Source organism: Chelonoidis abingdonii, chromosome 25 (assembly GCF_003597395.2).
Source record: "Chelonoidis abingdonii isolate Lonesome George chromosome 25, CheloAbing_2.0, whole genome shotgun sequence".
NCBI classification, from domain to species: domain Eukaryota; kingdom Metazoa; phylum Chordata; order Testudines; family Testudinidae; genus Chelonoidis; species Chelonoidis abingdonii.
Window position 1 is genome coordinate 890,999 of NC_133793.1, and position 27,690 is coordinate 918,688.

At 47.4% G+C, this 27,690-nt stretch overlaps 1 protein-coding gene across 1 annotated transcript; it reads left to right on the forward strand.

The window, feature by feature from the left end:
- Positions 1–10,868: 10,868 nt before the first annotated feature.
- Positions 10,869–27,444, forward strand: SF3A3 (splicing factor 3a subunit 3). The gene is made up of 17 exons (XM_032796278.2): positions 10,869–11,047; positions 11,614–11,661; positions 12,448–12,500; positions 14,010–14,115; positions 15,042–15,114; positions 15,552–15,643; positions 16,089–16,171; positions 19,387–19,525; positions 19,873–19,941; positions 20,315–20,382; positions 20,781–20,888; positions 21,230–21,299; positions 21,926–22,090; positions 22,192–22,302; positions 23,934–24,024; positions 26,321–26,376; positions 27,133–27,444. Exons 1-17 carry the CDS (start codon positions 10,952–10,954, stop codon positions 27,208–27,210), a joined length of 1,506 nt encoding a protein of 501 aa, XP_032652169.1. The 5' UTR covers positions 10,869–10,951; the 3' UTR covers positions 27,211–27,444.
- Positions 27,445–27,690: the final 246 nt, after the last annotated feature.

Genomic DNA, 27,690 nt, shown 5'->3' on the forward strand with positions numbered 1-27,690 from the left:
ACGAGGGTCGTCCGGCACGTCTGCTCTCGCTGGCTGCTGAGCTCCATCTGAAGGCCGGCGCCCGGCTTTTATACTTCCGGGTCGCCACCTGACCCTTTGAGGGGCGGGGCTTCCGCCCGGAAGTTCCACCGTGGGGGAAGATGGACGGGGCTCAACCCTCCCTGTGGAGGAGGGGAGCCACACCGCCTCGCTACAACATGGTAGCACAAATTAATCATTTATTAGTAAGTTAAAGTTTAATTATGGCTTTGCTTTCTCTGAGGGAAATCCTGGCCTTCTCCCTGCTTGGCTTTTGGGCAAAACAGTAGTGCTGGATTGGAGGAAGCTAATTAAAATCTAAGTGAAAGTGGAACATGCCAGCCACAGCACCTAGGGAAAGGAATTACGGGGCCAAAGCACAGTCAGCCTTTGGCAACCAGTGGGGCAGTTGTTGGGGTGGGGTTGCTGGGTTGATTTTTCCATGATTTTGTATTTAACAGTCATTAGTTTATCAAAGAACCAGGGATCAAAAGCTACAGCTGTGACCAGAGGTCAGAGCTGTCACCCCATTCACTCCGGATGTGTCTACACTGCAATAAAACCCCAGGGCTGGCCTGTGCCAGCTGACTTGAGCAGGGGCTGTTTCACTGCAGTGTAGATGTTGAGGCTCAAGTTGCAGCCCAAGTTCTAGGACACTCCTACCCTGCAGACTCCTAGAGCCCAGGCTCCAGCCTGAGCCTGAACCCTGACAGAGCAGTGAACCAGCCCCTGCTCCCTGAGCCCCACAAGCCGGAGCCAACCGGTACAGACCACCATTTCTAATCCCTGGTTAGAGGTACCTTTGTGCTCGGGGAGTGCAGCAGCCACATGTGCTCAGAGGGAAAGAGCGTCATGCACCTCAGGCCCCCTGCACCGGGTACGCTGAAACCTGGGAGGGCCAAGGTACCTGCATGCAGTGGCATTTTAAACAGTCCCTGGCTAAAGCTCTTTCCCTAGCCCCAGGCCCCCAGTGCCAAGGGAGAGTCTGGCACCATTCAAAGAGCAGAAACACAGCCAAGCTCTCCTGCTTCTTGCTGCATAGCAGGGCATAGCCTTCCCTGGGGCCAGCGCACCACCGGGACGTCTGCACAGGCCACCAGCCCATCGTCTCCGTGCACCCTGCTCCTGGGCAGAGCTCTTGCCTGCTGAGGGCAAGGGTCTGAGCTCAGTGATGAGCCGGAAGGGATCTCTGGGACTCCCAGGGTTCCCACACTGTACAGAGAGTGAAAGCCTTGCCTCCCCGGGGCCTCACTCCTGCCCTGCCGGAGACAACAGTGGCCTTGGGGGTTGGCCTGGGTGCCAAATACTGAGTATTTGTGTTTGGTCTTTGCTACAGCAACTGGGAGGTAAAAATCCCATCGTGCCAGAGGGGGAGGTTCTACCCCAATGCAAAGGCCTCAGGTGTCCCCTGCCCCAAGTCTCTTCAATCAAATTTTTCACAGATGATCACTAATTGTGCGTGCCCCATTTTCTGGGCGCCCAGTGCAAGATGTGGAGCCAGATTTGCAGAAGTGCTGAGCACTCAGCTGCAACTGAAGTCAATGGGAACCATGGTGCATTGACTTTCTAAGGTGCTAAATAATGCTCAGTGCTCTGAAAAGTCAGGCCCTAGTGGGGTCAAGTTAGGCACCCAAAAGTGGTGACAGCTTCTGACAATTTGGTTGCAAATCTCTGACTGTCTCAGTTCCTGAGCTGTACAATGGCGATATTAACTTACCATCAGCAGCTCACAGGGTGCAGTAAAGATACATCCGTTAAAGTTTATGAAGCAGTCTGCAATGGCCAGGAAGAAATATATCATTTTGTATTCAGCACAGGGTTTGGATGTGTATGGGGGACCAAAACCTCAATGAGGAAAGAAATATTGAATAACCCACTCACTGAATGAAGCAGGGGTCCTGTGGAAAAAGCGTGTATGATTCCATAGTTAGTCTGTATCATGGTGCATATGCACAAGGAGGCCAAATTAAGTATACAGCCAATCTTAACGCTAGCATTTCTGAAAGTCTGAGTGCTTGACTTTAACAGAACAGTATGGTTGCAATGTCATATGATACATTTATATAAATACATGTAACAGAGTCTTTGCGGTGCACACAGTCCATGGATTTTTAGATTTGCCCTGGAAGGGACATACCTGACCCCGCATTGTAATCTCTCAGCACAGCTGTAAATGACAACACAAAGTGCGAGGCCTGGACATTTCATCCCGTCTCTGGCCACAGCACTTGCCTTTCAAGTACATCCAAGAGCAGGAGCTGATTTTAAAAGCTACACAGCAGTGATCCTGTGACCAAATGCAGCCCTATATTCACACCCTACCCACTGTTGTAATAATCTTCATACAAAATCTGCCTCGTGCAGTATATTTGAAAACTAGTAACTCACTGGTCAGTAATATTGTGACCTGTATGTAGTAACATGTGTAAAGTTATGAAATTCACACACACACACCCTCTGATGTTCAAGGCACGTGTTCAAACTCACATAGCCCCAAGTAGATAGAGCTGGTCAAGCAGGCCTGTCTTAAACAATGGGCTGTGTTCACCTCCATTTGCATATAAGCTGTATACACAGTCCTTGGACAGCAACAGGAAGAAGAAAGACAACAAAGAAAATCTGCATTTCTGTACACACAGGTGAAAAGAAACATGAAACCCCCTTACTCTCCGCTGGAAAGAACTTTGACTAGGGGTCACACTCAGGAAAATGCTTTTCAAAGGGTGACAGAACTATAAAAGCAAGGGTCAAAACCACCCCACGTTCTCGCTCCCTGTCCATCTCTGTGTTTCACCTAATGGAGCAAAAGAGAACATTTGCTGAACCTTTGGAGCAGAACCTGACCTGAAACTTGGTCAACAATGAAAACCTGTGGTAAGAATTTTACCTTGACCCCAGCTGAAGGTAAGTTTAATACTAGGAAGTGTTGTATGATCATTTTTCTTGTAATCATTGCTGACTTTAATTCCTTACTACTTGTGCTCACTGAAAATCTGTCTTTGTAGTTAAATAAACTTGTTTTATTCTTTAATCAGAAGTAATCCAGTGTTGTGAACTGTGTGGGTAACTCCATTTCATGTGGCACATTGTTGTATCTTGACCCCCTTAGAGGGTCAACTGACCTGGCTGGACGGTGCAGAACACACCTTTTGGGAGACAAATCCAGGACAGGGAGTGGGTGGGCTTGCCCTCCAAGGCTGCTGGAAGCCAGTATGGTCGGTTGCTGACAGGCTGCTGGGGTCAGAGGTGCTTGACCAGGGTGGGCCCTGCCTGCTGTCTGAGAGCAGCCCAGGTTGGGAGCACAGCAGCAAAGCATTGTGAGGCACGCCAGCGGGCAGGGCAGGTGGTGACACAGCCCCTCACTAGTCTGGATTGCACCCCGGACTGTCATAGATCCCAACTGCAGCTGGGCTCTGAGCCTGGCCCAGTGTCTGGGGCATGTCTGTTGGCTCTGCCCAGAATTCTTACAAGCAACATATGATAAGAGCAGCCTGTTACTGCTAATCCCTAACGGCTACATGATCCTGCCCTAGCTGCCTGTATCCACTGCCGCTGATCCATGGGCCAGGGGCTCACGGTGCCAACCTAGCCACAGGCAAAGCCTCAAGGAATGCTGAACACCACCAGGAGGCAAAGCTGCGTTGGCTCGGCACGGACACTGGGTGCACAGCCCCAGCTTTCCCAACAGGCCCTGAAGCATACCGGATGTTTACTTTACTTCCAATTAGTTCAGGATAAAATTGATTTGAGTAATTAAAAACCCTGGTGGATTTCCATGTGTTCCCTCTTACTGCTAGCACTCTGCAGTTCCACGCTGCAGCCAGGGTGGGTGTTGGTGGAATAGCTGGGATGGGTTGGAGGATATGGGGAGGAGTCTGGCAGAACTGTGCACATGGGAGGAGAACTGGGGTACGTGAGTGGGGAGCAGCGGGCAGGAGCAATTGTCTGTGAGCTCCCAGGGTTCTTTCCCAGGGTCTGCACCCCGCTTGTATGCATTCATGGGCCAGGCACATTCTACTAGCAGAGGCAGCAGCCTGGCTGATTTGTCTGGGTTAGGAATAAGATTTTTTTCCCCCTCCTCCATTCTCTTCTCCCTACACCTTCCTTCCTCCCAAACCCCTGCCCCTTCCAGCTCACTGGACCTCCTGAGGCTGCTCTCTAGCTCAGGCACATGCAGGATTTGATGAGTCTCTCTTTCCTTAACTTTGTCCTTTTCCTCTTCGCCTTTGTTTCTTGAGAAAGGTCATTGTGCCTCCGACGCTGGGGTTAGCCCTGATCCTAAATCCAGCTGGCAGCATCTCCCTGCAGCCTACGCCACCATATATGGTCAATCGTGGGGAGAGAACCAGTAGAACAGGGCTGGAGGTGGCTTGGACAGCAGCCATCCGGAGGGCTTTGACTCCGCTGCATTGCTGAAACCCCTCCGTGCTGCTGCAAGTGTGAGCGCCGCACGCTGGAGCTCAGCAGTCCTGGTACTGAACTGTCCAAAGTGCAACAGAGGAAGCAAGCGGTCCTCTGCCTGAAGAGAAGGATGGGGCCCAAGAGACCAGCCAGGGCCCCATACAAATATAACTCTGAAAAACCACAAACCTCTGTGTCCTTCAGCACCCCTCCTCCCCCAGCACAGAGGCCCTAGCAAACCCAGGCATGCAGAGCTGTCCCCACCCCCACTTCCTCTCCCAGCCAAGGGCACCTATCAAACAAGCCTGGCTATTTCTCCTTCAATAGAGCTTCCAGGTGAATGCGAAGATCTGAGCACACTTTAAGGTAAGGTGCCCAGGGAAATGGCCCCATAAAATTGATCTGGGGCTCCCCCTCCCTGCACTTTAGGAGGTGCTAACGTGTATTTTGAAGTGTTTGCCACAAGGTAACACTTTTCCATGTCTGAGACAGCGGCAGAGGGCCCTGCACCGAGCACCAGGCCAGCTCTGACACACACTTGCCCGCTCAGGACCCAGGCCAAGGCCTGTCCAGCTGGGGGAACCTTGGGGCCAGTAACTAGTCTCTGTGCCATGGTGGTTAGTTCCCCGCTGCACCATGGGAAAGGGGAAAGCCTGGCCATGAAGGGGAACAACAAATTGAGGGATTGAGGGCAGCTACTCTGAGCAGCCAAAGCAAAGAGAGGTTGCTCTGGGACTCAGGGCTTTCCCTGGCAGAAATTCACAGTTTCCTATCCAGTGCGACAATTGGCAGATCAGGCCCCCTGTGCTGCTGGACCTCTACTATGTGCAGTAGGATGAGCTCATTCAGCTAAGCCCGCTGGGAGGTGAGCAGAGGCTGCATGCACCAGAGCAATGACCAGATGGGATCAAGGGTTTCAAGCTGGCTAGCTGGGGCACCGGTAGTGCAATTTATGGGTGTAAAAGCCTCTGTCTGGGGTATCACTAGGCAGAAGAGGACTCTGGGCTCCCCATTCCCCTCATCCATGGTCTGGCGCCTCAGAATGGCCCATCCAGTGGTCACTGCTGTGGAAAAGAATCAAACCTGGGACCACTGTGAGACAGGGCCTAGTGCTGTGAATAAGGCACTGGCTTGGGACATGGGATCAACTCCGTGTGTGACCCTCGGGAAAGTCACTGCCCCACTCAGGCCTTTGCTTCCCTAGCTCTGTAAGGTGGATAATGATCCCACAGTCCCTCCCCAGAGACGGGGGAGACTAAATCCAGTCATGGTTTTGTTCAGGCACTAGTCTAAATCAGACAGAGAAGCCAACGCTGACCTCACACTAAGAGAATCAAAATGTATCTCAGAGATTCTTAAACTGTGGTCCATGGACACCCAATGGTCCGTGAGCTCCATTCAGGTGGTCTGCGGATAGTTCCCTCTAAGGTGTTCACCTGGGCAGCTGCACATGAGAGAATGAAGGGACACCCACCTAATTAGTGGAGCCACACAGGCGAGGCTCCACTAATTAAGTGAAGAAGATGCACATGTAAGGTGAGGTGGTGCCCTTGCGCGGGAATAAGGGATAGGTAGGAGGAGGCAGGGGGAATTTGGGATGTGCAGGACTGTGGCGGCCAGAGAAAGAGGCGACTTTCCCCAGCTCCAGGGCTGCGGCTTCCGGGGAGACGGCACCTCCTTTCCAGCTTCAGCTCTGTGGCTGCTGTGGCACAGGAGAGACCCACTCCCCCTTCCCAGCCCCAGCTCGGGGGCTGCTATGGTGGGGGAGAGAAGGAGCGACGCCCTCTTTCCTAGCCACAACTTGGGCAGGGGCAGGGGAGAGAAGGCAGGGGAGAGAAGGCACATCCATCGCATTAGAAAGGTAAGACTACTGATACTAAAATATGAGTTGTGTGCTTTTATTTGTAGAACAAAAAATATTAAGTGTTTTTATATAGTGCTTTTATCCAAAACGCTTTACAGTAGTTAGCTAACGGTAAAAACAACATTTGGAAAGATCATTAAGCGGTCCACCGAGACCCTCAGCAATTTTCAAGTGGTCCATGAAAAGAAAAGTTTGAAAACCACTGACTTATCTGATGAGAGCAGCAGCTAGTTCCACCTTTAGGGGAGAGAAACAGTGCACAAGTTGTTCTCCAGAAAGGCGTCAGCCTGCCATCTGCCGGAGGCAAGCCAGACCTTGCTTTGTCACCCGCCAGTGTTCCACCAGCTGGAGAACCTACAACGTTCCCTTCCAGTGAATGGGCTGGGGGACCTGAGCATGTATTTGCCCTGCTAGCTACAGCTCCAAGGTAAATAGGCAGCTTCCTACTCTGCAGTCAGGCAAGCCATGCTCAGTATTGTGAATTGTAACTGGAAGATTTCTCACTCATTTCACAGTGACATTAGTCAGCTTCAAGTTTCTATTCAAAATGCTGCTGCAAAGATGATTTTCCTGGCTCCTTGTTTTGACTGTCTTGCACCTCCATTCAGCCTAACCTGACTTGCCTTTTTTCACTGCATTAAATGCAAACTACCTGTCTTTATTTTCAAGGCCCTATCTGGTCTATCCCTTGCCTGAACTGTCATGTCTTATATGCTAGTGAGAAGGGGATTTCTGACAATGCTTTGCCAATGATGCAGCCTTCATGGTCCATTTGTTACATTTCCAAACAGGCTTGTTTGCTTTTTACAACATTCCACACACCCTCGTGCATGAGAGGAGCTTCGAAAGCATCTGAAACATTGACTCGGTGTGCACCTTCAAATCCTTCCTTAAAACTGCTCTGGGCTATAATGCCTATGGAAAAATGACAGTGGCTAGGCAGCTGGTGCTCTGTGACTGCTGCTTTTCATGCTGACCAGTACCAATGAATTGATTCTTTCCATCCCCATATTGTATCCATCCCGTGTCTCTCATACTTAGATTGTAAGCTGTTCCGGGCAGGGACTCTCTGTTATGTGTCTGTGACTCTCTCCACTCCAATGGGACCCTGAGGACTGGGCCTCCTGAGCACTACAAATTAATAAGTAATACAGTATTATCTGAGTCATTAAGTTACACTCCGGTCTATAAGAATCCTCACACCAAGCAGTGCCTGTCCAAAACTCTGGGTGGCCCTGACACGTTTACAAACACAAGACTGTAAGAGACGCAAAACTGAAACCTATCAAAGCACCAGCACTTCTCTTTCCTCCTAGATGTCATCCATCACCAGTCATGTAATCAATGCATCTTTATCCCCCCTTCCTTACTGCTGGGGAATTCTGCGCGGGCATAATTAATGAGCCACACATTTTTTATTTTTTTATGTAGAAAAAGCTTCTGCTGAAGTTGCTGCAGTTCTGTTTTTTGCCCACCAGAGGGATAGAACCCAGCAGCTGCTCCCAGCCAGCTTGGAAGAGAAAGCGCCTGCCAGGTCAGGAGACAGAGCGCGTGGGGCTGCTGGGGGTCAGACAGGGGCTCATAAGTAGGGTGACCAGATGTCCAGATTTTATAGGAACAGTCCCGATTTGGGGGTCTTTTTTTTATATAGGTTTCTATTACCCCCACCCCGTCCTGATTTTCAACATTTGCTGTTGGGTCGCCCTACCCATAAGGGCTTGTGGAGAAGGACAGACTGGAGTAGGGGCTAACCGGCAGTGGAGGTGCAGGGCCACGTGGTGATGGGGGAGGGGGTGCAGGGCCACATAGGGCCAGGGGGTGTCTTGAGTGGGGGTACAGAGACATAGGGGGAGTGGTGTCTGAGTGGGGGTGGAGGGACATGTGTGCCTGACTAAATGGGAGAGGCTAGGGGTCAGCCAGGGTTTGCATGGGGGAAGCCCCTTAACGGGCCCTTCCCCCCCCCCCAAAAGAGACCTGTTCCATACTTTTCCCACCCACACCCAACAACCTTCCACACCAGGCTCCTTCCCAGCTATTATTTCCCTCTCCCTCAGCTCCTCCATTACTTCTGACTCCCCCCAGCCTTTGCACTGCTTCTGGGGTTTGTGGGAACTGTGGTTTTGTATTGTAGTTCAAATAAAGTATTACTCAGAGTTCTACATTAATATGCCTAGTAAGAAATCTATTTGTCAAAAAACATTTTCTGAATCTTTTGTTATCTGTACTGTTACAGACATACTTGCTGACAGGTATTTTGAAATAAATGACCCAAAATAACTGAAACTGATGTGATTATATTGTGTTATTTTGACAAATAAATATCCAGAATTTTAAAACATAATGAGCAGAATTTTTGTTGCAGAATTTTAACTTTTTGGTACAGAATTCCCCCAGGAGTACCTCCTTTGCACTATCCACCAGATAAAAATGGCACCCTGGGATTCTCATCAGTGCTTGCTCAGGCAGAGGGCTTTGCAGTGCGCCCACAATCAACAAATCTGGGCTATGTCACATTATGAGAAAGCTCTTGACTTTTATGTGTGCAGGCACTTAGTGAACAGACACAGTGCCAGCAGATGGTGCTCAGTCATACGTACTGCAGGTCATGGGTTTTTTCATCCAACAGAATTCATTGTTGTGCATTGCAAAAGGCTTCCTTTATGCTGTTCTGCACCCATTGGACCTGGAGACGAGAGAAAGGAGGATAGAGCACCCCAGAGCATGGGGCCCATATGACAGATGCTGTGCCAGCAGCCCCTGGGCTCTCCCTTTTACAGCAATGCCAACCCCAAGTGTTCAAAAGTCATGAGTCAGGGCCAAATAATCATGCGATTGAGACTGGCTGAAACATCACGAGATTTAAAGCAAAGTTTGTGTGTGTGAGTGTGGGACACATTTATTTGTCTTCTGAGCCTTCAGGCCAGGCTCAGGCCATGTTTTCTCCACAGTCTCGAGGGCTAGAAGCTTATTTGTTTGTAATGAAAGTTGAGATGGTCACGTACACAAAGCTTTAGTGACCCTGGAACTATCATCACACTCATTAAATTGCGAGAGAGGGCTCCAGCCTGCAGCAATGGGGTTGGGATGGGCTAGTGCTGACGGCTGTATGCTGCGCACACAGAGTGCACAGACACCCACCGGGGGTGCACAGACACCGGGCATATGGGGTACATGAGGCACACCTGGCACACAGAGTGCACAGGGTTCACACACGGGGGCACAGCTGGCACACACACAGAGTGCACAGGGTTCACACACGGGGGCATGCCTGGCACACACAGAGTGCACAGGGTTCACACACCGGGCATGCCTGGCACACACACAGAGTGCACAGGGTTCACACACGGGGGCACGCCTGCCACACACACAGTGCACAAGGTTAACACACAGGGGCACGCCTGGCACACACACACCACAGAGTGCACAAGGTGCACACACGGGGCACGCCTGGCGCACACAGAGTGCACAGGGTTCACACACGGGGGCACGCCTGGCACACACAGAGAGCAGAGGGTGCACACACGGGGCACGCCTGGCACAGAGTGCACAGGGTTCACACACGGGGCCACACCTGGCACACACAGAGTGCACAGGATGCACACACGGGGCACGCCTGGCACACACAGAGTGCACAGGGTTCACACATGGGGGCATGCCTGGCACACACAGAGTGCACAGGGTTCACACACAGGGGCACGCCTGGCACACACAGAGTGCACAGGGTGCACACACGGGGCACGCCTGGCACACACACACCACAGAGTGCACAGGGTTCACACACGGGGGCACGCCTGGCACACACACACACACACCACAGAGTGCACAGGGTGCACACACGGGGGCACGCCTGGCACACACAGAGTGCACAGGGTGCACACACGGGGCACGCCTGGCACACACAGAGTGCACAGGGTGCACACACGGGGGCACAGACACTCTGATCTCTGGGACCGGCACGGCAGAGCGGGGGGCGGGGGCGGGGGTCACTACGTTTCCCCAGGCGCTGCCGGTAACTCCGGGCGACCCGCTCCAAGGAGCCGGCAGCGCGGCTGGGCCGGGGCATCTGCACTGCTCCTCCTGGGACTCCAGCAACTCGTGTCACGGAGGAATCATGCTGCCAGCGGAGATTTCCGGTCGGGCCGGTGAGAGGGGAGCGCTGGGAGGGAGGGTTTCCGGTCGGGCCGATGAGAGGGAGCACTGGCAGGGAGGGAGGGTTTCCGGTCAGGGCGATGAGTGGGGAGCACTGGGAAGGAGGGAGGGTTTCCGGTCGGGGCGGTGAGGGGCCGAGCACCGGGAGGGAGGGTTTCCGGTCGGGCCGGAGAAGGGGGAGCGCTGGGAGGGAGGGTTTCCGGTCGGGGCGGTGAGGGGCCGAGCACCGGGAGGGAGGGTTTCCGGTCGGGCCGGAGAAGGGGGAGCGCTGAGCGGGAGGGTTTCCGGTCGGGGCGGTGAGGGGCCGAGCACCGGGAGGGAGGGTTTCCGGTCGGGCCGGAGAAGGGGGAGCGCTGAGCGGGAGGGTTTCCGGTCGGGGCGGTGAGGGGCCGAGCACCGGGAGGGAGGGTTTCCGGTCGGGCCGGAGAAGGGGGAGCGCTGAGCGGGAGGGTTTCCGGTCGGGGCGGTGAGGGGCCGAGCACCGGGAGGGAGGGTTCCGGCTGGCGGCGCGCGGGGAAGATGGAGACGATCCTGGAGCAGCAGCGGCGCTACCACGAGGAGCGGGAGCGGCTCATGGACGTGATGGCCAAGGAGATGCTGATTAAGAAATCCACGGTGCGGCGCGGGGTGGGGCCGGCGGCTCCTCTCCCGGCTCCGGGGCCGGGACCCCCAGCGCGCCGGGGGGGCGGGGCACTGACTAGCCCGGGGGCGAACCTGGAGCCACAGGACGCCCCCGCCAGGCACGGGGCTGCGCCCCCCCTCACAGCGCGGCTTCCGGGCTCGTGGGCCCCCGTCCCTTGGCCCTGTCCCGTGGGAAGCCGCTTCCGCCAGAGCGTTTGGATGTTGGATGTCCCAACAGCGGTGTTTGTCCCCGGCTCAGTGGGGCTCAAACTTTCGTACTGGCGACTCCTTTCGCACAGCAAGTCCCTGAGTGCGACCCCCCTCCCCCAATAAATTAAACACACTTTTAATATGTTTAACACCGTTATAAATGCTGGAAGCAAGTTGGGTTTGGGGTGGAGGTTGACAGCTTGTGACCCCCCCCCCCATGTAATAACCTCGTGACCTCCTGAGGGGTCCCAACCACCACTTTGAGAACTCCTGAGTGCAGAGCAGAGACTGTTCTCAGCTGAACTACAGACAGTAAATCTGGCTAATCTGTTTTCTGCTCTATCTTGTAGTTACGTGACCAAATTAACTCTGATCACCGCACCCGAGCGATGCAGGATGTGAGTATCACCCCTCCGCTTTACCTTACAGCTGTGTACCGTAAAGTTTGTGGGCTGGAGTACAGGATGTTGGGGTGTTGTGGCTTGCTTAAGCAATACATCACAAATTGTATTTCTGGATGCATGTAGCACATTAAGATTGCAGGGTACAAGGTCAAAGGAGAATGGCTTTCTGTGCACTGCTATAGCTGATAGACATGTGCAAGCTGATAACAGTATTTACTGGAGTATTGCTTACAGTTAAAGTCATAGGCTGAGTTTGCCTAGTTTTGTTTCTGTCTGCAAATTTAAAAAGTATACTCCTACTAGTGACTGTGTTTACTCTGCAGAGATACCTGGCATTGAAGTTAAAAGGGTCTCTTTTCCACCATGCTTGATGCATATGCATTACCTTTTACCAGAACTTGGGCACATGGAGCATGAGTTGGATGGATTTACGTATCAGTTTTAGCATTAAAAGCCTTTAGGTATATTTTAAATCACAGTATTAATTATTTTCATTTTAGGTAATTTACTGAACAGCAAAACTTATCAGAAGAGCATGAAATGACTTGGGTAGCATGTTATTGCATTTTACTGAAAACACTTTCAGCTGCTGAGTTTCCTAATAATGTTTCATTACTCTTCAGTGAGCATTCTTTCATTTCTTGGTCTGTTTGGCTCAAGTTTGTGAGATTATCCTTTCAAACATAAGCAAGCTTTGTCAAGCTTCCTAACTTCTCTGCATGTTGTGCTGTATTGCCGCAAAGATACATGCATAACACTAACATGTTTTTTGTTTTTTAGAGGTATATGGAAGTGAGTGGAAATCTGAGAGACTTGTATGATGATAAGGATGGGTAAGCGTCTGCAAAAAGACCTGATCTGGCCTTTTTTAAAACTGAAAGGTCTGTTAGCTAAATGCCTTCACATAGGGTATGCCTACGCAGCAATTAAACAGCCCCTTAGCCCAAACCCTGCAAACCCGAGTCAGCTTGCACAGGCCAGTCGCGGGTTTTTAATTGCAGTGTAGACTTACCTGTAGTGCTTTGCAAAGCCACAGAAGGGAGTTAATGGCACTTCTTAAGACCCTGTATAAAGAGAGTGAAGCATTTAGAGCGATGACACTTGTAAAAGAAGAAATCTCAGGCCCCCTCCCACCCCCGCCCCCAACAAGCAAACGTAAGTTTTCTTCCAGGAGTTTTATTGCACTTGCCAGATTTTAACTTGGAAGGAAAAGTCTAGTGCTGGAAATAAACCATTGACAACACATTTCTGATGAGTATCCTGACATAACCTTATCAGTACCATAGAGCAACATGTCATTATAAAGCTATTGCTAGCTTAAGATTTGGCTGCGATCCAAAGTGTGGGAGTGGGAAGGAGAGGGAAAGAAGAATTGTGCCATAAATGTAGGCTTTCCAAAGCATCTTGTTAGAGAAGAAATTGCCACTAAAATGTTCCATTAAATAAGATGCAGTTAGGGCTGAGTTATCTGCCCTCCCATTTGTCTGTTTAATGAACTGGATCAACAGAAACTACTGAATATACTGATCACAGAGTTTCACTCCTAGGTCATACCAAAACCTGTACATGGTTAAAGATTCATGCAAATCACATTTAACTTGCTATTTGTTGCTTCTTCTGTAGAATAAGGGACAAGAAAGGGTGTTACTGGTTCAGTACACTTCAGCAGTAAATTTCTTCAGCGCTATGTCTCACTAGCACTTTTGTTGGTAAAATTTTTGTAGGTCGAGGTGTGAAAAAACACACTCTGCCCGACGTACGTTTTAGGGACAGAAGCGCTGGTGTTGATGGGGAGTGATTTAATTATGTTGATGAGAGAGCTCTCTCCTGTTGGTATAGAGTCGCTGCATGGGAGAAGGTCTGTAGTGTAAATATAGCCCATGTAACAGTTGAAAAGGAGCATGTGTGGTGATGGTAGCAAATGTACCAGTGGAGTCATATTTCAGTGCTTGATACTGTCAAAGCAACTCCCCAGATCGCTATTGAATTTAATCCTTTGTAGATTGTAATGGGACGGGGGGAGGGGTGGTTGTCTCTTTTGGCTTGAGTGGAAGATTCTGAGAGGTTGAAAGGCAGTAATTGGGAACTGTGCACCTGAATGTAGGAAGGAAAGCAGAACCCCAAAATCCTAAACCTATCTGAGTTTGATATCTCTATGTAATTTTGGTTGAGAGATTGGTGGGTGGGTGACGATTTTTCCATAGTTTAGGGAACCCTTGTGTAATCAGAACTAGAATCATGAATGAAACTCTCAAATTACAATATTGCAAATTGCAATAAACAATCCTAATCCTGCCCTCTGTTACCCTCAAAATCTGACTTTGTTTCTCCTGGACCCTCAGGTTACGGAAGGAGGAGCTCAGCGCCATTTCAGGGCCAAATGAGTTCGCAGAATTCTATAATAGACTAAAACAGATCAAGGAATTTCACCGGAAGCACCCAAATGAGGTAAGTGCCCCTGTACGCCATGGGAGAGATGGTGTGTGAACCCACAGGACAGTGACAGGGAGTATATCTATACAGTATTGAGTGCTCTTCGATGTTTTGCATTATCAGTTTGGTGGTTCTCAACCTATTTCATTTACGATAAATTCCAAAATATTAAAATGCAATGAGTGGAAAGAGGTGGTTTTAAACCGAGGGCTGTGTCCAAGTTCCTGTGATAGAAGAGGCATTCCATGAAAGAGAGAGAGCAGCCCAAGAATGAGAAAATGTGCAAAATGCTGATCATGTCCCATGAATGTTGTGTTTTCAGTTTAAGAATTGTGTTCTCCTCTGCTGTTGGGGAGGCATTCAGCATTGCCTTCCCTGTGCTGGCCAGAGTGTCTTTTGGAGGTGGAGGGTCCTCCTCCCCTCTGTGAAGAAGGCATTTTTAGGAGTTGTCTACATAATCTGTTCCTGCATCAGTGAGAGAATAGTCATGGGGGAGAGAACCCCTGGAACTCAAAGACACCAGAGTGCCAGCTGATGCAGGGGAATTTCCAGGCAATTGCTTGCTAGAGTTGATTGCATATCTGTGCCTGCAGCCTCTGTGCTGAACTACAAAGATCCTAGCGCCTTGGCTTTTCCAAACTCTGTGGCCAGGGAATCTTCTGTTCTCCATGTAGTGTACTTTGTATATGTACTGATTAAATGCAGTTGAACAGGAACAGAACAAGGCACACAGTAATATCTCAATGCAGTTTATGTTGTATGTAATGGCAGAAACAAAAAGTTTGGAACAAGATGATCTTTGTTTTGGCAGTGGGAATACTTCTGCAATAGGTTCATTATGGAAAGTGCAGATTTGTCAATGTGACTTCACGTTAATTGGTCTGGAGTTTATCACAGCAGTGAGTGTGTATTTTTGCTATAATGTCTGATCTTTCCTGAAGATCTGTGTGCCGATGTCAGTGGAATTTGAGGAACTGTTGAAAGCCAGAGAGAACCCCAGTGAAGAGGCACAAAGTAAGTCTGTGGTTTCATATTTAAACTTAGATCTAGCAAAAATGCCTTGCTTGCTTGTTTTTAGTTAGTGAGTTGTCTGATTGGCTTTGCATGTCTCTGAATCTCTCTCCTTAATAACCCTCTGAGAGTTACTCTCAGATCAGGTGCCTATGTGTGTATTTTATCCACTCTGGAATGTTCTGCAGTAAAAGTGCCTCTTGCTTGAGGGTGGATCTAGTGTATTACTGTAAAGGAGCAGTTAGTTGATTATGTTTAGAACCTGCAGAAATGTTAAGAAACATCTCATATAAGCATAGCTTGTATTCAGCTGCAGTTACAAGCTATGCTTATGTGAGATGGTTCTAACACAAGAGGAATACTTGAAATGAGAACATTCTGCAGTAATTCCAATCTTCAGTATTTTTAATAAAGCTCTTTGCATAATGTATTTTCTGTAGATCTAGTGGAGTTCACAGATGAAGAAGGTTATGGCCGGTACTTGGATCTTCATGATTGTTACCTCAAGTACATTAACTTAAAATCATCAGAGGTAAGAGGCTATAATTGCTTAGGAGACATACTCAAACATCTATTATTGAGTGGTCAGAGCCGAGCATTTCTGAGGTCATTTTAAATAGTTCATTTCCACTTACATGTTACACGGGTGCCTATTTTTTGGAGGCTGCAGGTTAAGAATTTTTAAATTCTAAGTGATCCTTTCCTGGGCTCTCCCATTCGTGCAGGTGTATCTACAGCTGCTCTCATAGGCCTCTCCACTGATGTGGTCTTGAAAGAGGCTGTTCCCCTTTTTCCCCTCTGTTACCAAATAGCCCAGGGTCTCTAAGGTGGCATGAGAAAGAAAAAGTGGCATGCTGCAACCCAGAATAGAGGTATGGAAAGATACCATTTCTTGTGGTCCAGTGAGTGACTGGAGATATATTGTTAGTCAGGTTGTTTTGTGTGTAAAATCTGACTCCCAGTGTCTTTATTTTCAGAAACTGGATTACATCACATACTTATCCACATTTGACCAACTCTTCGATATTCCCAAAGAGAGAAAAAATGCTGAATATAAAAGGTGGGCCCTTCATCCATGACAGACTGTCCAGGAGGAATTAAATTTCGTGATCTGCAGTCAAGGCCTGGATGAAATTGCTTTCATAACCAGTTCTGATTTGTGGCTTTGGCTTTTCAAGCAAAGCTTATGCAAATTTGTGATTTTATATTTAAACAAATTACTGATTCTGTGCTGTAAGTGCAGGATTCATTCATCTCTGTAGAAGGAGCAACTCTCGGTTTCAGGGCTTTGTGTCTGTGATATTGCAGCAGCCTAGGGATATAGTTCCCCGGTGTTACAGGAGAAAGTGTAGGAGTATGTCTTGTTACTTACTAAGTCATTGCTGTAAGAAGTTAGGTGATGATGCTTCAGTGGAGGGGTACCAAGATACTTTTAATTTGGCATGATGAAGCATATGAAACAACGTTAAATGCTGAGTATGGATAATCTGTGTGTATCCAGAATATTTAAATATGGTAACATATCAGCATGGAGCCTGTTGGCTCTTGCTACCTCTTGTTCTGAGTGTCTGTATGCTGACAGTGTCTTTATGCCAGGATCTCACTGCTGTAACACTAAAACAACGGCCTCCCAAATGTTCGCTCATTGAGAGACAAGGTAGCGGAGGTAATATCTTTTATTGGACCAACTTCCGTTGATGAGAAACAAGCTTTTGAGATATACAGAGCTCGACTTCAGGTCTAGGAAATGTATTTAGCTGTTACACTTTGAGTACAAGGTGGAACAGGTTGTTTGGCTAGTTCACCCTTGACTGGTCCCTTGAAATATATGTTAATGCCTCTCCAGTCCTGGCGTGGAGTGGAGTTTAGTGGATTATAGGCTTTTTATTATAAACCATAAATCCAGTGTGTCTATTCAGTCCATGATTTTTAGTGTCTAGCAAAGTTATGAATTTAAATGCCTAGGCTTCTCTTTTGAAGGTGTTGTGCAGATTTCCTTTGAGAAGATGACTGAGGGTATGTCTGCATGGGTATAGAAAACCAGTGGCTGGCCTGGGTCAGCTGGCTGGGGCCAGTGACTTTTATCCCTATGTAGGCCTATCCTGAGAGGTCAGATTATGAGTGATTTTTCAGGTAAGTTTCCTGTTTTGTTTTTTTTTCTTCCAGTATGTGAGAGCATGGGATTAATTCTTGTTTGAGGGGGTCCCTTCTGGAGTATCTGAGGTGCAGTAAATGGTTCCTCAGTTTTTCCAAAGTCCTTCAGCAGAGTTGTTCTGCAGATATGGAGTTGTAAGTGATGGTGAGATCTCTGGGGATGATGAGATTCCTTGCATTTGTTCAGGGAGTAGATGTTGCTGTTAAGTTTTGCTTCCTTTTTGTTCGTGTTCAGTTCAATATCTTCCCTTGTTGTATTCAGTGTTGTTGTAGCCATGTTGGTCCCAATATATTAGAGAGACAGTGTGGGTGAGGTAATATCTTCTATTGAACCGACTTCTGTTGGTGAGAGACAAGCTTTTAAACCACACGGAGCTCTTCTTCAGGCCTGGGAACGGTACTCTAGCATCACAGCTAAATACAAGATGGAACAGATTGTTTTGCATAAGTAGTTAACAAATTTCAAGGATCACTCACTGTGAAGTGGCCTGTTAATATCTCTCCAGTCGTTTGGTGAGGGGGAGAGAAAGCTGGAGAGGGTTTAGTGAGTTATTACAACAATCTATAAGCCATAAATCCAGTGTCTCTATTCAGTTCATGATTTTTAGTATCTAGTAAGGTTATGAATTAAGCTCCCAGGCTTATCTTTTGAAGGCTTTATGCAGGTTTCCTTTGAGGAGGAGAACCAAGAGGTCAGATACAGAGTGATTGCTTTGTGAAAAACATTCATTCACAATCGGGATGAAAATTCACTGGGGGGAATGTGACTTAGTACTCCTTAGATGTAGTTCTAATGTTTCATAAAGTAAGGACTTTCTGCAGAGTCCACACCCTCTCAGAAATGTGCAGCAGGATCTAAGCTGTCAGTGTTTTTGGAATTTTCAAAAGTGTTTAAGTTTTGGCCTCGCTGCTCCTTTGAAGTCAAGGGGAGTTTTATCATTGACTTCAACTGAAGCAGATTTAGGCCAATGCTGAGCACTTTTGAAAGTCGCATCATGTGTCTTTTAGCTTTTATGGTTGTGAAGAGAACTGTCCAAACATAACTAATGCAGAGTTTGCAAACTGAGTGTGAATAGCTCTGAGGGCTGTGAGCTGTCTCATCTATTTGTCAAGTTAATGATGAAAATGTAATGTTTTATCCATGCTCAAAGAATCCTTGGTTAAATGTGGCTGTGTAACTAGGTTCACTGACATGGTGGTAAAAATATTGGAAGCCATCAAAATCTTGTCCCACGTTGGGCTCCTGCTGATGCCATTAAAGTGTTGGTAGCACTATTGGAAACACTTCGCTAAAATTCCCTACTTATGGACAGAGCCATGTCTGGGACCCAGATCATGATAGAATGCAGTGCACTGTGGCTTTTGTGTCTGGAACAACCCATGTTAGAGAACCATAGTTTAACCTTGGTAGATATCTATGGCTTTCTGGAATATCTGTATCGGGGGAGATCTGCCAAGGCAGGAATAAAATAGTTTGGGCCACAAGTATGCTTAAATATGTGAGAAATATGGTGATGTTTGTAGTATAAAGAAGGCCAAACATCAGCAATCCACATTCATTGCTAATTATTTTAGTGTAAACATCCAGCGAATGTTGTTCTTTCTCATTGTTTCCCCCATCTGTTTCATGCTCTTTATTTTTATTTTTTCTTTCTGAGTCCATACACTTTACAGGCAAGCTTTTCTGTGTAAACGTTGAGCCTTTTCAATTTCAGACAAATCATGTCTTACTAAATTGCTGTTTACAAGACTAACAGATAATGTGAAATTAAATTACACCTACGTGTGTGTTTGTGAGACTGTCAGGTTGTATGTATTGTATTTGTCAGCTGTGGATCTTGCCTGTAATCTAAAAAGTCAAACAGATGGTGTTTTATTCGGACTGAAGCTTCTGGTGAAATAATCTGTTACCCAGAACTTGTTCTTAACAGCCAGGAGTTTGTTCTGTAGAAGAGAGATTTGTTGGGAAGGAAAGAAATGGTGGGAATATTCCCTGTATAATTGTGGGGCAAGGGGTGTCGCCCTCATGCGCTTCAGTATGTATGATGCAAAAATGTCTAATGTGTTCATCTTATGCAAACTCTGATACCAAATTACCTGAGCTGGCTCTTCCTCTGACAGGTATCTTGAAATGCTTCTTGAGTACCTGCAGGATTACACAGATCGGGTGAAGCCACTGCTGGATCAGAATGAACTTTTTGGGAAGATTCAGAATGAGTTTGAGAAGAAGTGGGACAATGGAACGTTCCCTGGTTGGCCGGTGAGCAATCATTATGCGCACATGAAATGCTGATATATTTCTCACAGCTTGGGTACAATGTCATGGTGTGTAAAATGGTCGTCAAGGTAAACAGTCTCACAGTGTATTGTAGCTCGGTTGTGTCCCAGAACAGTAGACACAGCTTACTGCTAATGTGTTTTCTGTCTGTCTTCCCACTTATCTGGAGGTTTCTCATGTATTTGATTTATTCAGTTTAGTGCTGAGATCTCCCCATTATTAATGATGTCATTGTTCTTGAAGTAGGGAGGATATTTTGGTATTGCTGTTCAAATCTTATGTAATGTTCTGAAGATCTGTTTAGCAACTTATGTGGCTTTTCTTGGCAGAAAGAGACCAGCAGTGCACTTACCCATGCCGGAGCCCATCTGGATCTCTCAGCCTTTTCCTCTTGGGAGGTATGTTCTCTATGTGTTAAGCACTTTATGCTAAAAATCTTGGTGGGATCCGTCCACCTTGTTCCTTTTCAAAATTCTCTTTGTGGGAATGAGAGACTCAGGCCACAACCACTGTAAATGGAAGTTCGCTGTGTAGGTGGCCTCTGCTTTCTGTCACTGGAGATACCAGTAACGTGGAAGCATTTTTCTCCATCATAGCTTTGGGCAAGCTCCTGCCATAGATGCCATTGATCTGGGTAGAAGAAAGCCACCTTAGTGCTTTCATGAGTAATGTTGGTTTTTTTTAATGAATTAAAATGGACACATTTGTATCATATTGTTGTTAACACCTGAAAACAATGCTCATGTACGTTGGTTTATTTTAATGGTACAGGAATTGGCCTCCCTGGGACTGGACAGATTAAAATCTGCTTTATTGGCTTTGGGTCTGAAATGTGGCGGGTAAGAAGCTGTGGCTTTTTTCTAGATTCGTTTCTGTTATTGAGCTGTTTGTCTCACGTTTCTGCATTGAACATCGGTTTGTTTTCCAAAGATCTGTGTAATAATTCTTATACAAGACAACACTGAAAGTATCGCAAGGAATTCTTATCATATACTTTGCTCTGAAGTCTGAGGTTCATAATGGACTAATACATAATGCGGAATAATAGGACCTCGAGCCTGATGCAAAAGCAGTGCTTAAGCCATGTTCCTCAACATGATGCTTATTCTTATAATCTCAGGACCTCTGAATGATTAATTTATAACGTAATTAAAAACATAATTATGTGAGCACAAACTAATCTATTTAAAAAATAAACCTATACCCTAGATTCACCTCCTTCCCTGTTTTCCCCCAGCACTCTGGAAGAGCGTGCTCAGAGGCTGTTCAGCACAAAAGGCAAATCTTTGGAAGCCCTTGATTCTTCCTTGTTTGCCAAGAATCCAAAGACAAAAGGAAGCAAAAGGTGAGTCCCCTAAAGTTTCATACCCAGTTTGGCCCTTCACTTAGACTAAAAGTTTCCTGCTCGGCTGGTTACCTCCTTCATTATTGCCCCAGCGGCAGAGCTGAGATGTTCCTGGAGCTTTAGGATGCTCTGCATATTGGGGCCAAAAGACTGAGTTAGCTGGTCAGTGGGTCTAGCCTGACTGATCAGTATGTGTGCAGCAGAGGCTACACGGAGTAGTTGATGTTTGTTTTCCTACTTCCTTAGTAGCTACAAATCAAATGCATCTTTAGGAACCGGGTGCATGAACAGCATTTGCAGTGCTTGAAAAGAATTTCACAAGTTCCCCTTTGTATTTCCAGGGACACAGAGAGGAACAAAGACCTTGCGTTCCTGGAAGCTCAGGTCTACGAGTATGTGGAAATTCTTGGGGTAAGGTTTTTACTTTTTACCTTTTTTGAGCTTTACAGATGCAGTGCCTTAAAAGTTGTTGCAAGCTCATTCATGTCTTCAGTTTCATCCTTTCTTAAACACCATGCATAGAAGGGTTATTTTATGTACGGTGCTGTACAAAGCTGGTGGTGCTCCTGGTCAGGGGGTTGGAACTGCTTATTCCTGTTGTTTATTAACCTGTCAGCTTCTAGTTAAGAATCCATCTCCAACAATGGTGCTGAACATTGGGTCTGCCTCTCTTATGAATGGCATACCGTGAGTCTTTGTAACCCAGACAGAACAGTCATGAGTGCCCTTGGGGCAGCTTTTCTCCTTGTAGAACTTAGATTTTACATCTAACCACCAGAGACAGCAAGCCCCTGTGAGTGCTGCCTTCATTCGGGTTCATGTTCTTGTCGCAGTTTTCAGCGGTCACTCTTAGAAGGCTGATTGCCACCATTGCCAAGCAGCTTGGAAGTGATTGTAATTAAAGCTTAACACAAGAAGGGTGAATACTGCTGTGATTTCCCCCCCACATTTTTTGGTTGTTTGTTTGCTGCCACATATGCTGCCGTCTTTGGCTTCATGCATAACTCTTCATGCCTGTGTGCTTTCCTGCATCATAGGAACAGAGACATCTCACCCATGAGAACGTGCAGCGTAAACAAGCACGCACAGGGGAAGAGAGAGAGGAGGAAGAGGAGGAGCAGATCAGTGAGAGCGAAAGTGAAGATGAAGAGAATGAAATAATTTACAACCCTAAAAATCTGCCTCTTGGCTGGGATGGCAAGGTGAGACTGGCTCCCCAGGCACTCCAGAGCAGAGATCTTTCACCGCATCCAAACCACCTGTCTTGTAATCTGACCTAAGCTTTGCCTAATTTATTTTTCAGCCTATCCCCTATTGGTTATATAAACTGCATGGTTTGAACATCAATTACAACTGTGAGATTTGCGGTAACTACACCTACCGAGGGCCCAAAGCTTTCCAGCGGCACTTCGCGGTAAGTAACTCTTTGGCATTAGCGCATCAGTCGGTTTTGAGGTAATCCTAGTTATATGTAACTAATGGATGGAGTCTTGGTGATTGGAGCTGTCACCTTTGGGCTGGAAGGGCATGTTTAAATCCTGTCCCAGAAGGTGGTCCCGTGCTTGGGGCTGAGACTGCAGGACTATACCGTTTGGGCTATAATCCATTTGAAGAGGCACTCAGGTGCCATTTGCCCCTGGTGGTTGTAGGGTCTCCCTCCTCGAGTACCCCGATTCCAGTGTCTAGCAGTGCCTGAGCTGTTGCTGAGTACGCTTTAGATACTGGCAGTATGTTGACAAACACCTTACGGTAAAGCTTTCTGGCAAAGCTGATAGAGGAAACAAGTTCTGTAAAACCCAAAGCTAAGTAACAGATTTTAATAGCTTTTAAAATATACCTAGGACCAAACTGGTCTTTCAAGGGCTATAAACGTAAGTGGATTCTAGTTTTGTTAGTACTGAGATTCTGAGCACTAGGAGAATCCCGTGAGATGCTATTTTTGGATGCTGCTTCTCTCCTTGAGCTTAGTAACAGTTTAATTATCATGGGCCTAAAAAGGCATGTTTTTAACCCTGCACTTCTGCCATATTTGATGAGAACCCTTGATGGTGAATGTGCCATTTAAATGAAAGTGAACTTTGCGCAGAGATGCTGAGAGTTTATAGCACTGCATCTGTTGCACTTTATACAGTAGGGCAGTGTTTCCCAAACTTGGGACGCCGCTTACATAGGGAAAGCCCTGGGTGGACCGGGCCGGTTTGTTTGCCTGCCCCATCCGCAGGTCCAGCTGATCGCGGTTCCCAGTGGCAGTGGTTTGCCGCTCCAGGCCAATGGGGGCTGCAGGAAGCGACGTGGGCCGAGGGACGTGCTGGCCACCCTTCTCGCAGCCCCCGTTGGCCTGGAGTGGCGAACCACAGCCAGGGAGTTGCGATCGGCCGGTCCTGGTAAACAACCCAGCCCGGCCCTCCAGGGGCTTTCCACGAACAAACAACATCCCAAATTTGGGAAACACTGGAGTAGGGGAGTCCCCACGCCTGCTTGTCAATGAACTTTTGTCAGAATCCTACAGTATTTCAGCTGAAAATCAGTCTTGCCCAAGCCTGTGAATACTGTATTGTTGTGCACTCCTGGGGGGGCGCCTCGCCTCGTGGAATCGTAAACTGCTTTTAAACGGTTGTTGTTTTTGTTTGTTGTTGTTATACTATAGGATCATAGCTTAGTTCGAAGATCTGATACTATGAAATACCATTAACTTGAAATGTGTAGTCAGTTTAAAAAAAATAGTTTAAAAGTAGCTTCAAGTACTGCCATTCTAATATTTATGGATTTACAATCAAATTTTCCTTTTTTCTATGAAACTTTTTTTTTCTTGTATTGTGTGAAAACCCCCCCTAAAAGGGAAACTGACAGAATCTTGTATATAGTCAAAGGAAACAAACTGGAAAATATGGATAGAAATAGTTTTTCCTCTGGTTTTCTTTCTGTTCTAGTCCCTTTGGGCATTAATTTTTCAGACAGGTTTGACTTACTTTAACTGTGAGGCTGTGACTTTGTGGGCTGTATATAACTCTCTCCTGTATACTGATCTTTCTGCTCTGCCTCCAGGAGTGGCGTCATGCTCATGGGATGAGATGCCTGGGCATTCCCAACACAGCTCATTTTGCTAATGTCACACAGATTGAAGATGCAGTCTCTTGTAAGTGATGTTGGCACGTCTCTATTCAGAACTGAGAGCAGGTGGAGTCTGTTTTCATCTGTGCTGTTCTTTTGGGCACATGTGGGGATCTGTTGCCTGCTGTGATTGCTGGCTGAATGCCTCTTTATTGGCAATGTTCTCACTGGGGGCTGTAATTCTTTTTATATGGTGGAACCTCAATCATCCAGTTGCAATTAGGGGACACGAATCTCCATCAGATAATCAAGAGGCTGGTTACACTCAGTTGAAATTCATGAAGTTTTTCCTTTGTGCCTCCATGGTGAGGAGGGAGAAGGGAAAGACCTGATGAAATCAGCCAGGGCAATCCTGTAGGTAAATCCTGTTACGAGCATGAAGTGTTAGCATTTTAACAGGCCATAACTTAATGATGTTGGCTTTGGGTGCTTCAGTCAACGCCAGAATGCAAGGCTTCTGCTCTGGGCACGTACCTGCTGAGGGCAGCAGCCAGCACGAAGTTGCCTGGCCACAACCGAGATATGCAGAGATTGACTCTCTCAGCTCTGGAAGCAAGAGGGAGCCAACTGTGTCACCCCTTACTCTGGCAATTCTGGAGTAGGAAGGGAGAGTCGGATAGAATCTCTGCGTGGCACAGCAGTAAAGCCCAGAAAGAGGAGTTTAATTTTGCTGTTAAGGCTATGTCCCATACAACAGCTGGGCAGTGCAATTCCCAGCTCAGATAGACGTACATTTGCTAGCTCGGCCCAGCCACTGCAGCCACCCTACTATTTTAGTGGACTCACTTGAGAGTTGCACCTATCTGCTGCTGTGTAAACATAGCCTAAGTCAGTGTTTCTCAAATGCAGCCACCAGGGGAGTTTCTTGCGGCCACAGCTTCCAGGGCAGTGAGTGAAGGTGGGTGGGGGGGTGGAGGGAAGCAGTGAAACCTCCCCCAGGGCCACCAGCAGGGGTTGGGCCCTGCCCCACTCTGGAGCCACAAATGCCAGAAGAGCAGGGGGGCAGTGAGGCTAGGGCTTTGGGCTTCAGCTCTGGGGTGGTGGGCGGCAGGCTCCGGCCCTGGCTGTGTGGCTGTGGGTGCCAGCCCTCAGCTTGCCACCCTCCCGCATTGCCACTGGCCCCACTGTCTCTGCTCGCCACCCTCCCGCATCGTCACTGGCCCCGCTGTCTCCCTACCCACCTCCCTATCCAGGGCTTAATTTGTCCCCTGGCTTGCCAGAGCTGAATAAGTCTGCTGTGAAAATTGATATTTGTAATCTGTATGTTTGTTAATATCACTTTTCACAGCCTCCCAGTTAGCTAGTAAGTCTGCTGTGATTATTAACAAATATACAAATACCAGTTTTCACTGCAGCAGGCTTATTAGCTAGCAAATCTTTTATTAAAAAAAAAAAAAGCAACCAGAAAGCAGAAGAAACACAACAACAAGAAAAGACAAGAATGTGCAAAGCGCCTTAATTGTGTTTCTATTCTGTTTAGGTCCAGTAAGAATAGAGACAACTGTACATTATTTTTATTATTGAATCTGCAAAGCAAACCAACCAACCTTAACAGTGATTTGGACATGTATAGGCGCATACTTATTTGTTTTTTCCTCAAGTTAATTAAGTATTTTAGGAAAAATTGTCAGAGTGGCCACCAGCAAGAGTTGGTGGCCGCACTCTGGTGCGACCACAAAATTTGTGAGAACCCCTGGAACAGGTGCCCATGAAACATTCTGACTCTGATTCAGTGCAGCTGAACTAGGGTTCCGTTTATTTCCTTTCCTCTCCAAAGTGGCTTGTCAGCTCATCCAATCAAAACTTTCCCCCTTACACTTGCTACTTCAGCTTGCTGGCCTCCCTTCCCTTAAGAGCTTCCGTACCAGCTGGCTTGAGGCAAACTTGCCTCCTGCTTCTAAGGGGGGTGGTTGCAGTGTCACTGAGCGCTGCAGGGTTGGGAAGGGTGTCTGCAGTGGGTCTAGTGAGCTGACATTGGTAGTGCAGCTTTTTTTACACCAGATGAGAAATGCTGCACACAGTACAAACTCCTTGGGATACAACTCAAAGCACATTTAGTGCAACTCTTTTAAGAAGCCCACTGTCAGATCAGCATAGTGTCTTATATTAACCATCAGCCCTGTCTGAGGCTCTCTGCTGCTCGGACATCTACCTGGCTGTCATGGCCAGCTTCTCTTGTTGAGTAATCTGTGCAGTCCGTGTCAGCCAGTGAGCTGAGGGGAGCGTGTTTCAAGAGCCAGCAGTGTACCTACAGCGCTAGACTAAGTGCTGATAGTTCAAGGGAAGTGGCAGTCTGATCCAGTGGTACTTTGTATTCGCAGTGTGGGCAAAGCTGAAGCAGCAGAAAGCTTCGGAGAGATGGCAGCCTGACACAGAGGTGAGCTGAGGATCAGTGTTGCCATTATTCTTTGGCTGAATCTCTCTTGTTACCCTACATAACCTCTAGTCCCAGCAAAAGAGGTACCAGTTCCCTGGAGAATCTGTTGAATGCTGGGGAGTATGTTTGGAGATCCCCCTGCTTGAAACAAAGCTCCTGTTGGTAGAACTGTGTAGAGCTGCACATGCCTGGCTGGAAATGTATGGCTTGTTAGTATGATACCAGCCCTTCTCTCTGTCTAGGCATCTTCAGAGCGTCCTCTGCAGTATCTAAACCCTTCCTGAGTGGAAAGGGTGGGTGGGGAGGGAGTGAGGTATCTAAATGGTGAGAGATTCCATAGAGTCATTCTGTGAAAATTGTAACTAAGAATCTTCCATTGTAGACCAGGGGACCTACCATGATGGAGCAGACTGTTTATAGAATGAGCTTACAATGCAATGTGAAATCCAATTTATTACAGAATTTGCCATTGTCCTGCTGGTTTACTTAAGCTGTGACAGAGTGGACAGCATACCGCAGCAGGCAGTGTAACAACTTAGCATGCTCCAGCCAAGTCCTCATTGCAAACCAATATTTATCCTTCTCTGGGAGTCCACTGAGAGACCCTGTGTGCAGAAGCGGGGGATCTTAGTCTGTTTTAGTTTGAGGGGCTGACAGACTGCTGTTGGTGGAGCTAAACCTCAGTTACTGTTACACTCTCCCATTCTTATTTCATGCCATGCCCAGATACTACCAATGTTCTCGCTTCCCTTCTAGGAGGAATATGAGGATTCCAGTGGGAATGTGGTGAATAAAAAGACCTATGAAGACTTGAAACGTCAAGGGCTGCTGTAACTTTCTCTGGTTGGAGGATTTGGCTCCTCTGAGGCCCTTGGTGAAGCACTCTGAGCCCTGTGCTTTTTTCTCCGTACTTTTGCATTTTCTGTTCCACATGAACATACGTTTCAAGGACACTTTGTAGAATCACTTTCTAGTAAGTCCCTTCTTGTGCAAGACACAGTTGTGATGGTCCAAAATGTGTTTTATACTAAAAGATACTGCAAAAATAAACTGATTTTAGTGTAGGAAGTCCTGAGTAACTTCTCTCCTTTTGTAGCCTGGTAAGGAAGAGCTCAACTCGATGAAAATACCAGGAATCTCTCATGCACACAGCTATTAGAGATCCCAACTCCCAGTGTAATAGCGTCACTTCTCTGATGCTCCAGTTCTTTGAGCTGCTTTGGTGGGATTGACTTTTTTAAAAACCACCTGTGAACATCCCAAGTTAAAGTGAGCACTAGGTCCACAGGACTCTGAACTGAGCTGCGTGAATAA